The sequence below is a fragment of the Odocoileus virginianus genome, chromosome 12 (genome assembly GCF_023699985.2).
Source record: "Odocoileus virginianus isolate 20LAN1187 ecotype Illinois chromosome 12, Ovbor_1.2, whole genome shotgun sequence".
Lineage (NCBI taxonomy): Eukaryota > Metazoa > Chordata > Mammalia > Artiodactyla > Cervidae > Odocoileus > Odocoileus virginianus.
In genome coordinates, this window is record NC_069685.1 from 41,306,254 (window position 1) to 41,318,776 (window position 12,523).

The 12,523-nt window shown below is 45.5% G+C and overlaps 1 protein-coding gene across 6 annotated transcripts in view; it reads left to right on the top strand.

Annotated features, from left to right (window-relative positions):
• POLE (DNA polymerase epsilon, catalytic subunit) overlaps positions 1-12,523 on the top strand; it is a 54,426-nt gene that overhangs the window by 1,947 nt on the left and 39,956 nt on the right. For all 6 annotated transcript variants that reach the window (XM_070474983.1, XM_020905687.2, XM_020905688.2 and 3 more), the window contains exons 2-16: positions 2,378-2,519; positions 2,958-3,038; positions 3,465-3,509; positions 3,662-3,754; positions 4,063-4,217; positions 6,337-6,478; positions 6,605-6,685; positions 7,394-7,501; positions 7,834-7,944; positions 8,205-8,290; positions 8,464-8,583; positions 10,424-10,556; positions 10,649-10,762; positions 10,871-11,083; positions 11,346-11,453. In XM_070474983.1, coding sequence (XP_070331084.1) covers positions 2,378-2,519; positions 2,958-3,038; positions 3,465-3,509; positions 3,662-3,754; positions 4,063-4,217; positions 6,337-6,478; positions 6,605-6,685; positions 7,394-7,501; positions 7,834-7,944; positions 8,205-8,290; positions 8,464-8,583; positions 10,424-10,556; positions 10,649-10,762; positions 10,871-11,083; positions 11,346-11,453 — 1,732 coding nt within the window. The remainder of the gene's footprint in view (positions 1-2,377; positions 2,520-2,957; positions 3,039-3,464; positions 3,510-3,661; positions 3,755-4,062; positions 4,218-6,336; positions 6,479-6,604; positions 6,686-7,393; positions 7,502-7,833; positions 7,945-8,204; positions 8,291-8,463; positions 8,584-10,423; positions 10,557-10,648; positions 10,763-10,870; positions 11,084-11,345; positions 11,454-12,523) is intronic.

The window sequence follows — 12,523 nt, forward strand, 5'->3', positions numbered from 1 at the left end:
GGTGTCCCAGAAGGTATATCATACTTTTAAGGTACAGTTTATTCTACCACGACAGGTATTTCTGTAACCCTAGTTTGCTCACATGTAGTTTGGCAAACAGGAGAATATCAGTAAAATGTGGAGATTGTATTGGTTCATTTGCAGTTTTCCCTAGGCAAGGGGGTCAGAATCGAGTAGAAGTAAACCATCTTCAGTAGAGAAGGAAAGAGCCCTTGGCTGGAATGCGGCACAGATGTGTGCCCTGTTGGCTCTGTTTGCAGAAAATTTTATCTGAGTGCCTGTACCAGTGCCTCCCTCCAATCTCAGGTGGCAGGCTACACTTTTCTCCTCTACTCAACAGTCATAAACCAGGACCTTGCCTCTTGTGTTAGGCATTTAAACAAACAACTCTGTAAAACATGGTTATTGACTTTGCTGTATAGAAATTAAAGCTACCTTTCAGTGTTATAAGCCAGCTAAAAGAGAAAATGGCTTAGCATGGAACATAGCTTTCTCTGTGCACTCAGATACTGAACTGCGCAGCCCAGCACACTGCAGCCATCCTGGTTTCACTTTCCTAGCACGAGATACACTTCCCCAGATGTGCTGCAGCCCCCTGGTGGTTGTATGAGTGCTGTGTTCATTTACATGCGCCTTGAAAAGGGTTCAGTAAGTATTTTTCCGACTCAAATTACAAGACTTGAAAACACAAATGAATTAGTTCATTCAAGTTATCTCAAATAACTCTGACATTACAGAATTTTTATGTTGAAGACAACAAAAAGTGAGTATTTCTCTCTGTTTCTGTTGGTCTTCAATAAATATCACAAATGCTATTTATCAAGCACGCACTCTACAAAAAATTCTGTCTGCACATCATATGTATCATGTGATTTAATCATCACTGTTGATTTTTGGTAGAAGTAGTCTCCAACTTGGTCATTCTTTATTTTTTAAAAAATTACTTATTTATTTATTGGCTGTGCTGGGTCTTCATTGCTGCCGGAGCTTCCCTCTACTTGCAGAGAACCAGCGAGCCATAGCTACTGTCTAGTTACAGTGAGCAGGCTTTCTCGTCGCCGTGGCTTCTCTTGTTGCGGAACATGGGCTCTAGGTGCCCCGGCTTTAGTAGTTGCAGCACATGGGCTCCCGGGCCCTGGAGCACAGGCTCGGTGGTTGTGGTCCTCCACGGCGTGTGGGGTCTTCCTGGACCATGGATCAAACCCAAGTTCTGAAAATCCTGTGTGGTCGAATATGGTTAATTGCATTTTTTTTGCAAGAAACAAACTAATAATACATTTGGGTACCATCATTTTAAAAATAGAGAAAACTTTTTGAGATAATTGTAGGTTCTTAGCAGTTGTAAGAAATTACACAGAGGGAAGACCCAGAGGGATGGAATGGAGAGGGAGGCGGAAGGGGAACACGTGTAAATCCGTGGCTGATTCATGTCAATGTATGGCAAAAACCACTACAATATTGTAAAGTAATTAGCCTCCAACTAATAAAAGTAAATGGAAAAAAAAATTAAAGAAAAAAAAAGAAATTACACAGAGATCCCTTAACCTAATTTCCCCCAGTGGTAACAGCTGACATAACTAGAGTGCAGTGTCACAACCAGGAAATTGACATGATACAACAATGCATGAACACTCGTTTACATGTGTGTAGATTTAGTTCTGTGCACTTTCTGTGTTCGTGACCACCACCACAGTCAATTACAGAACAGTTCTGACCCAAAGGTCCCTTACGCTACCTTTTTATAGCCGCAGCCATCTATCTCCCTTCCTCCATTAATGGCTAATCTCTTCATCTCTAAAGAATGTTATATAAGTGGAATAAAGTATGTAATTTGGGGGAGTTGGTTTTTTCACTCAGCCTAATTCCTTTGAAACCATTCTAGGTTATTGCATGTATCAATAAGTTTGTTACTGGTGAATTGTATTCCATGGGAAGGATATAACACAGGTTAACTATTCACCTGTTGAAGAGTATCTGGGTTGTTTCCACTTTTTGTCTATAATGAAAAAGTTGCAGTGAATGTGCACATGCAAGTTTTTTGTGTGAACATGAGTTTTCTTTTGTCTGGGATAACTGCTCAGGATTGCAATACTGGGCTTTATGCATTTTTTTAACTACCCCATGAGGCAGCATGTCCAGCCAAGATTGTTTTTATTAGTGTTCTAGTTACATAGTTAAACAAGTTTTAACGTCAGTATGATGTCAAACAATATGACGTCCCAGTCATATTTTTCCTATGAGTCCTGTTTTCTTAATGAGCATTTTTCAGGGGTGCTCCTACCGTGTCACATCTGAAATGCTTACACTGGGTGGGCTGAGGGTTGCGGGTGTAGAGTGTCATGATCAGTGGAGGCTGGATTTCCCTCCTTTCACTCAGGGATGATGGCCCCTCTTCCTCTGTCTCCGCACTCAAGCGCCTGGAGCGCAGTCAGTGGACAGATAAGATGGATCTGCGGTTTGGTTTTGAGAGACTCAAGGAGCCGGGTGAGAAGACAGGCTGGCTCATCAACATGCACCCTGTAAGCTCCTGTGCTTTTCCTCCATCTTCCTCCTCCCATTCAGGAGGGCAGCACAGCCCTTATCTGAAGAGTAGGTGACACCTGGTGGGAACATGTTGTGGACCATCCAGGTAGAGATGGGATTGTTTGCAGCTCTCCTGCTTACCTCTTTAACTTGTCTGGGTCTTCTCCTGGTCATTAAGAGGTCACTGGAATAACAAAGGTGAGGGGCGTCCCTGTTACCCATAAGAATAAAGCTTTCAAAGGTGAGGAAGAGACAGAGAGATTCCCATCTGGATGCTGTTATGACATGATTCTCGTGAATGGGTTTGGTAGAGTTTATGCAAAGGTGGAGAAAGGTTTTGTTTTTAAAGTACTCAGTTTCCCAGAGAAGGAGGAAAAGGCTCTTTTACTTTGTAGAGGAAAACCTTGTGCTCTTGTTGACCGACTCTCTTGCAGACTGAGATTTTAGATGAAGATAAACGCTTAGTTAGTGCTGTGGATTACTACTTTATTCAAGACGATGGGAGCAGATTTAAGGTAAGGCCCTTGAACCCCAAGAAGCTAAAAACCACTCAGTGATAAGGCATAACTGGGCCCAAAATGATATGTGTCCTTTTAGCTCTGCAGCTGTGAGGAGAGAGGGATTATGGGAGACTTGTAGCAGGCAGCTGCCTGAACTTCTTTAGGAACATGGGCCCCATGGAGCCACACTAGTCTCCACTTAAGATGTCCTAAGAGAAGCTAGCTCAGGAAGACTGAAACATGAGCAGTATTGTGTCTCTTAGACTCTTGCCCTTGTGATATGTGCAGGTCTAGTTTTCTATTGTATCATCTCTCTTAAGATATGTCCAGGTCAATGATGCATTGAATCTAGGCTGCTCACACATAAAATAAAAACAGCCTATCTTCATTTTTCTCCTTTTTTTCTTTGTCATCACCCCAAATGGGCTGTGATTCTTGCAGGTGGCCTTGCCCTACAAGCCATATTTCTACATTGCAACCAGAAAGGTAGGTCTGTGGTTTATGGCATTAGGTCAAATGACCTGAGCCTCATCTTGTGGGAGAGTCAAAACTGGAAATAAAGAGGCTTCTAGAGAAACAGGCAAGGAAGGAAATAGATTTTACTAATGGGACATCTTTTCGTTCTGTTCCTGATTTAGGGTTGTGAGCGAGAAGTTTCGTCTTTTCTTTCTAAGAAGTTTCAGGGTAAAATTGCCAAAGTAGAGACTGTCCCTAAGGAGGATCTGGACCTGGTGAGTATCACCCAGCCCTTCCGGGGTAGATTAGGCTGGGTCTGCTCTGCCCATGGGGTGAGATGGGGGAGGACATGTTTGGTACCTGTGGGGCAGTATAGATGATGGACTTTCATGACTGTCCCTACCTCCTCCTCAAAAACTCTAGTGGCATTGTTGGTGCCACGTGCAGAGCTGAACAAGTTGCTTTGGAGTTGCCAACTCTTCACCTCATTTATGTACCTTTGACTCATACTCCCCTTATTTTCTCTCTCCAACGTAGTATTTTTTTCTCTTGAACTCATGAACACCATCTCTTCACTCTGTAGCCAAATCACTTGGTTGGTTTGAAACGAAATTATATTAAGCTGTCCTTCAACACCGTGGAGGACCTCGTCAAAGTGAGGAAGGAGATCTCCCCAGCTGTGAAGAAAAACCGGGATCAGGGTCATGCCAGTGATGCCTACACAACTATGCTCTCCAGGTAAGCTTCGTTCACATAAGCAAAGCAGCCAGTTGGTTCATAAGACTGTTTCCCATTTATTCTAAGTTTACAAGATGAACAGGACATGGGAAAACTCAGCAATAAAGTTACCTTAATGACTGGCTTTGTTCAATGTGAAACACTTATGAGCAATTAGTTAGACTTTCTTATATGTTCCCTTTGTGTTAAATTAATGGTGGATTCCCAGGTTGTAGTTCAGCTGTTCCTCCTTTCTTACATGGGGATAGATTTGGCTTCAAACTGAGTTTCTGTAACAATAAAGACATTTTAGATTTCTAATCCCACCACCATAACAGAGTCTGTTTTCATGGTTTTTAGAAAGCGTTAAGATGTCTGCAAATTTTATTAAATATCTAGATTTATGTAGCACATCCTCTCCAGAGAACCCTGGTTATTATACAGAGAAATTTAAAGGACAACAAACACTGTTCATTAAACATTTAAACATCAACAGTAATAAGAAACAGGGTAAGAAATTAAGAAGAAATCTTGGCTAATTAAAAGTTACGATGACTTCAACATACCAGATGGCCAACAGGTACATGAAGAGATGCATAACATCTCTAAATGTTAGAGAAATGCAAATTGGAACTATAATGAGGTACCACCTCATGCTGGTCATCGTTAAAAAGTGTGCAAATAACAAACACTAGAGAAGGTGTGAGAAAAGGCAACGCTCTTAAGTTATTGGGAGGAATGTAAATTGATCCAGCCACTTTGGAGAACAACATGGAGGTTCCTCCAAAAACTAGCAATAGAGTTGCCATATGACCCAGCAGTCCTACACCTGGGCATATATCCAGGTGAAACTATAATTCAAAAAGACACATTCACCCCTGAGTTCATAGCAGCACTGCTCACAGTAACTGAGACATGGAAACAATCTAAATGTCCATGAACGGATGAGTGGATAAAGCTGTGGCTCATATATACAGTGGAATACTACTCAGCCATAAAAAAGAATGGAATAATGCCATTTGCAGCAACATGGGTAGACTTGGAGATTATCATACTAAGTGAAGTAAATCAGAGAAAGACAAATATCATGTGATAACATTTAATATGTGGAATCTAAAATTTGACAAATGAACTTATCTATGAAACAAAAATAACCTCGCAGACATAGAAAACAGACTTGTGGTTGCCATGGGGTAGGAGTGGATTGGGAGTTTGGGGTAGCAGATGCTAGCTACTATATATAGGATGGATAAACAACAAGGTCCTACTGTATAACATAGGAAACTGTATTCAACATCCTGTGATAAATGATAATGGAAAACAGTTTTTAAAACAATGTGTTTATGTATATAACTGGATCATTTTGCTGTGTAGCAGTAATACAACATTGTTAATCAACTGAAAAAAGACATGCAGAAATTTATGATGATTTTGGAAAACAGCTAATTGTATCCTCTGGCAAAAGTAGATCAGTTTAGGACCCTGGATGTTTCTGCACCAGCACCCCCTGCCCAGTGGCTCATCAATGACTTTTCAGAATACTGCAAGTTGTATCCAGAGACTGAGTCCCCAGAGGCCTGAGCCTTCTCTAAAACTCATTGCCTTTTTCTTCCCCTTAATAGTCCATTCAGTATTTGGAAGCTTAGTGGACTAATACTGGAGTGAATATTCTAGTGACAGTGATTCCCACTCAGATATGATAAGAATAATTATGACACAGAAATAGTTACTGTTTACCAGTCACTTCACTATGCTAAGAGCTTGTGAGCATGTTACCTTATGACGCTCGTGCTGGGTGGGCCTGTTCCTGCCGTCTTTGTTTTTTTGATGAAGAAATAGCCTCAGTGAAAGTGGGTCACATCTGTAGACACGACTTACGAGTAATAGTCTCCTTTATTCTTTGCTCTTTTAATTGGGGTGGAACTTTCATCCAATAAAATGCATGTCCTAAGTGTACTGAACTTCCTTGTGTCTGTGGCCTGCAGCTTGGTCGGATGGGGGTCATTTCTTAAAAAGGGCCTGTCCTGATCATCTCAGCCACCTTATAAACCTTTGTGTTTACATTGTGTGGACTCTGGCCTTTCCCCGCTTCCATCCCTAGCAGAGTATAGTTGAAAAAGTTAGTCTCTTTATTTTGCAGTGTTCTGCAAGGAAGCAGTGTAATTATTGATGAAGAGGAAACTTCTAAGAAGATTGCCGACCAGATGGACAACATTGTGGACATGCGAGAGTATGATGTACCTTACCACATCCGTCTCTCCATCGACCTGAAGATCCACGTGGTAAGTGGTCTGTTGCATGGGGGTAGTTACTGACAGCCAGGAGGTGATATTGAAGGATAGATCCATAGAGTAGACTTCCCTGGACAGGTGTAGAAATCTTTGGTTAATGCACCACATGTCCTTCAGGCTCACTGGTACAATGTCCGGTACCGAGGAAGTGCCTTTCCAGTGGAAATTGCCCGCCGCGATGACCTCGTTGAACGACCAGTAAGTACTGCTTGCATTTCCTCCATCCTAAACTTTTCAGTTGTTTCTGGCGAGAAAGGTGAAAGGTGAATTTGATTTCGAGATTGGTTTGCTTCTTTTTCCTCAAATACATTCTTAAAAGAATTTTTAAATAATTGGTATTTTTTATCAGTTTCTAACCTTGCACATATATATCATCGTGTGCTGTCAGTATTTGAGCTAGGCTGGATCTGAACATTTGAGGGAAAGCTCTTCCCTCTTCCATTTTTGATGGTTAAGAGCAAAGTGTTATGTTGAAAATTGGATTCAAAACTGGTTCAGGAACAGCTTTGTGATCTTGGCATAGTTTATACTCTGTTTTCTCACATCTAAGATGAGATTGTCAGTTCTGTATCACAGTCTTCTGTCAAAGTTGTCATAAAGGTCAAAATGAGGTGATTCATTTTAAAGTGTCTTGAGACTCAAGTGTTCTGTAATTCTAGACTTTTCCTGTGAACAGTGGCTCCAGCCTTATCTTGTATGTTCCAGTTTTCATATCATCATGGTAGATCAGTCCACCCCAAGATGCCTGTCCTGTTTTTTCCTGGACCTTTCCCCACAGCAGCTCAACTCTTGCTTTTAGTAACTGGCAGTAGAGGTGGAGTTGTCATGGGTGTCAAGAGAACCACCAGGGTCTCCAGAGCTCAGCTTGGTTCTTGGCCAACTTAATGCTACATTTTGTCCCTTCAGGACCCTGTGGTTTTAGCATTTGACATTGAGACAACCAAACTGCCCCTCAAGTTTCCAGATGCTGAGACCGACCAGATTATGATGATTTCCTATATGATTGATGGTCAGGTGAGTGGGTGCCTTCTGGAATGTGAGCTCTCTGTGAACCAGAACCAACTCTGGTCTCCAAACCTGAACAGTGTCCTCCCGTGGTTCGTATTTGTTTGGTGACTAATGAGTGAATGGAGCCCACACAAGTGAGCAAGCAAGCTATTCTGGCGTCTAGCCACTCTCTGCCTTCCAGGCAAATCTTAGGATTAAGTAGCCTGTCTTTTTTGGGAAAGCCATGGTGTTTCAAGTTGCTGCAAAGGTTTTGTAGCAAGAGTCTCCAGGCTGCGTGTGGGAGGTGTGTCTTGGTCTTTGTTTCTGTGACTGGCACTGACTGCTAATGAACTTCCCAGGGCTACCTCATCACCAACAGGGAGATTGTCTCAGAAGATATAGAAGATTTCGAGTTCACTCCCAAGCCAGAATATGAAGGACCCTTCTGTGTCTTCAATGAGCCTGATGAGGTAGAGATGCCACTTGGGAAAGTGCCTGATGTTTGGGAATAGGAAGAGGAGGCAGGCATGATGACCCTCTCAGACCTCAGCATTCGTTTAATCGTAATAGCATCTGGGTTCAATCCCCAGTGGTTGGTCCTCGTTCACATAAGGTTAGGGTGGAAATAAAGGGGTCATGTGAACTGTTACTCCTCAGCTTTGGAGAGGTGTTAAAATCACTTGAGGAAGAGTAAAGTAACCACTTGACTGCCAAAATTTGTTAAATTCAGGTTCATCTAATCCAAAGATGGTTTGAACACATCCAAGAGGCCAAACCCACCGTCATGGTCACCTATAATGGGGACTTTTTTGACTGGTGAGTCAGAAAAGGGGAGGGAGCAATGGGGAAGCGCCACTTGGTAGCATGGGTGAGCTGCTCACCCTGTTTAAGAGGAGATGGTGTGAGGTGTCCCCTGGGGAAGTCTTCCTGGCCCCTGTGGAAATTAGAGACTCACTGTCCCATGTTCTTGTCTGTCCTCTTGTCCTTAGGCCGTTTGTGGAGGCCAGAGCAGCGGTCCATGGACTGAGCATGTACCAGGAGATAGGGTTCCAGAAAGACAGCCAGGGGGAGTACAAATCACCCCAGTGTATCCACATGGACTGTCTCAGGTAGGCCCTGCAGCTCACGTGGTGGCTCAGCGCAGTGTCTCATGAGGGCTTTCTGTAAGTGAGACTCCCTGATACACACTGGTCCTTCCCACACCTTCTTACCGAAGCTGCCGAGAAGTAGCTCCTGTCCCCTGAGAGGACCGAAGCTGCCGAGAAGTAGCTCCTGTCCCCTGAGAGGACAGTGGCTGCTGGCTGGTCCCCAGGGTATAGAAACCAGACCAGAACGAAAGACCTGGTAGAGTGAGGTCTGGTGCTGTGGGAGGTCACAGAGGGGCCTTGGCTTCCCTGCATTAGGTTGGGATGTGGCAGCCAGGCTCTCTTGAAGAACAAGTATGGTGTCCAGATAGGCTAGGGTGTCCAGACTCAGGACAAGTGTGTGAGGTGGCCCAGAGAGCCGAGAAGGAAGGCTGGAGAGAAAGGTCTTGTGGGCTTCCTGTGCCCAGTGAGGAGGTTGGTTTTATTTTGGTGGCATGGGGAGCCACTGACACATTTAAAGCTTGATGAATTTTCTCCTTACCCCTGGTGTTATGGTGCATGGATTGAAGGGGCAGGCGGGTTGCAACATGAACAGGAGTGAAGAGAAGGCTGGTCTTAAGATATCTGAGAGTTGAGGACTTGGGGATCTGTAGATTTGGGGACAGGTGCGAGAGGCATTAGGAAACTCTGGTTCTCAGGGCTTGGGCTGGGCTCCTGGGGAAATAGGGCAGAGCTCAGGTTCAGAATAAAAGCAGACCTGGGAGCCCTATCCATACGGAGGATCTGGAGACTGGGGTTCGGTGATAAGACCAAAAAACTTGATAGTTGATGGATTCTCAAGAAGAGAAATAGGGACTTTCCTGGTGGTTCAGTGGCTGAGAATCTGCCTGCCAATGCAAGCCACGTGGGTTTGATCCCTGCTCTGGGAAGATTTACATGCCAAGGGGCAAGTAAGCCCATACTCCACAACTACTGAGCTCGCAGACTTGGAGACCATGCTCCATAGCAAGAGAAGCCACCGCAATGAAGAGTAACCCTTGCTCGCCACAACTAGAGAAAGTTCACGCGCAGCACCAAAGACCCAGTGCAGCCAGAAAAATGAATTTTTTAAAAAAGGTCCCACATACTACAACAAAGATTAAAGATCCCTCATGGCTGCAGCTAAGACTCTGTACAGTCAAATAAATAAATATTTTTTTCAAAGTAAGAGAAGTAAAAGAGAGGTAGGGTTCTTCAGTGGAGGCAGCAATACTGGGGATCCTTCAGCGGGGCGTTTCTGAGGGGGAGGATGACCCACAGAGCAGAGGCCACAGAACGTGAGATTGGATGCTGCCAGTAGGAAATTGTGAGTCCTAGAGATATAGTGGTGTCTGTCTTGGGGCTGAGTTGTGAGGAAGGAAGAGGTGGAGATGGGAACGAGGGGGTCTTGAGTGTTTTTACACAGAAGGGATTGTGTTAGAGGAGGACGGGAGTTTGGCAGCAGGGTGTGAGGGGCAGGGAGAGCAGGGCAGAGCCTGGCAGTACCTGTAGCCGATAAGCTGTGGAGGAATCTAGAAGTTCAGACGGCAGGTTCCTGCCTGGTCCCCTTTGTATTTCTCTGTGAGGGTGAGAGGAAGGCCTCGCAAGGACTAGAAGGACCGGCTGTGTTGTCTCCTTGTGTTTGTGGGTTTGTCCGTGAAGTTGACTGGGTCCAGGTGAAAGCTTTTCACAAGGGGCCTACACCATGTGAGGTCTTGGTGATCTTTTGGGGTACCTGTCAGGACCCTGCATCTTCCTGTAGACTGTCCAGCTTTGCCATGTCTTGTAGATTCCTAGGGTTTGTCTCAGAATTATCTCTGGCTTTTGCTTTCCTTCTCCTTTCCAGGTGGGTGAAGAGGGACAGTTACCTGCCAGTGGGCAGCCACAACCTCAAGGCGGCGGCCAAAGCCAAGCTGGGCTACGACCCCGTGGAATTGGACCCCGAAGACATGTGCCGGATGGCCACTGAGCAGCCCCAGGCACGTGTGCTGCCTCGCTGAGTCACCTTCTGCAGGGGGGTGGCGGCCACCGGATCCCTCACTGACCTTACTGTCTGATGTCCTCTTTTTAGACTCTGGCCACCTACTCGGTCTCGGACGCAGTGGCCACATACTACCTGTACATGAAGTATGTCCACCCGTTTATATTCGCCCTGTGTACCATCATCCCCATGGAGCCAGATGAGGTCAGTGCCTCTCCTGGCCCACTGCCTGACAGGGTGGTCCCAGGCAGCTGGTGTGGGTGCAGCTGTTGGATTTCCGTGTTTGCCTCACAGCCTGGTGTTTCCCGGTAGGTGCTGCGGAAAGGCTCCGGGACGCTGTGCGAGGCCTTGCTGATGGTGCAGGCCTTCCATGCCAACATCGTCTTCCCCAACAAGCAGGAGCAAGAGTTCAACAAGCTGACAGATGACGGCCACGTGCTGGATGCTGAGACCTACGTGGGTGGCCACGTGGAAGCCCTGGAGTCGGGCGTGTTCCGCAGCGACATCCCCTGCCGGTTCCGGATGGTGCGCCCCTCCTGAGGCTGGGCCTCATCCTGCCAGTGCTGTGGGAGGACCCAGGAGGGACCCAGTCACAAGGGCTGAAATAAAGTCCTCGCCCCCTTCTCACCCGTGGACTCCTCACCAGCTGTCCTTTGTCTGGCCTGCCCTTTAGGGTGCTGCTCCTTCTGGAGTGTTCTGTTGATAGACTCCCACCTGAGGTATAGGTTATGTGGTGTGAGGCCATTTTCCTGTCTTTCTCACATCCTGTCTTGATTGTTTGTATTAGAATCCTGCTGCCTTTGACTTCCTGCTGCAGCGGGTGGAGAAAACCATGCGTCACGCCATCGAGGAAGAGGAGAAGGTGCCCATGGAGCAAGTCATCAACTTCCAAGAGGTGATGCACAGGCTCGGGGAAGTGATGTGGGGAGAACAGTCTGTTTACATGCCCTGCCTTGCAGAGTGGCTTCTTTCAGTGGCCTATTCATGTGCACCTACTGTGTGATAGTGCTTGGTCGCCAAGACAGGACATGGGGCCTGGTCTGGTGTAGTCAGGACAGGACAGCATAGTGTTCACAGTGAGGGACTCGACTTTGTGAACAGGAGATTTTCACAGAGGAGGCGATGGCTTTCAGAACAAAGTGGTAGGCTGATGTGGGAGAGGGAGGCAAGTGTAAGGGTAGATACAACTGTGTCTTGTAGGCAGCAAGGAGCCATTGGAGGTTTTTACTTTTTTTCTGTCTGTAGACTTTAAAAATGATGATAGGAATTCCTACAAATTACAGGGTAAAATATCGTAACTGCAAAGTCCTTCACATAGTAGTTAGAAAGCACCGTTTGCAAAGTGTGTCACAAGACCAGGGGTACCAGGCACCGCCTGCTGTGCTGGTCCTGTTCCCTTGGATGTGACACATCTTGGGTCTCTGTCAGGCCCTGCTTCGGCATATTCAGCTACTCGAGTGGTTTGCAGTTCTTAACAGTTCTAGGATTGATTTCAAGAAGCGTAACATATTCACCAGGCAAAGTTCAAGCAAGAACGTGTGCACGTGCTCTGCATAGTACAAAGTTCTGTGAAGCTCTTGTCAGCTACAGCTATCATATGCTTTGGGAACTTTCCATGAACCAACTTGGGAAGAAGAGAATGTAGGCTGAATGACAAATAGGAGTTAAAGAGCAACTTGAACAAAACAAAGATACTGCTTTTTTGGCCTTGACATGAGGCCTGTGGGATCTTAGTTCCCCAACCAGAGATCGGACCCAGGCCCCTGGCAGTGAGAGCTCTGAGTCGTAACCACTGGACCACAAAGGAATTCCCCAAAGATACTACTTTCAAGTCTATGGACCAATGAAATGAGTGAGGAATGGGCTGAAGGTGTGCTAATTGGAGGGACCCCAGACACCTTAGTGAATTTGGACGTGGGCTTTTTCTAGATGACAGGTGGTCATCCAAAGTCCCTGAAATTGTTC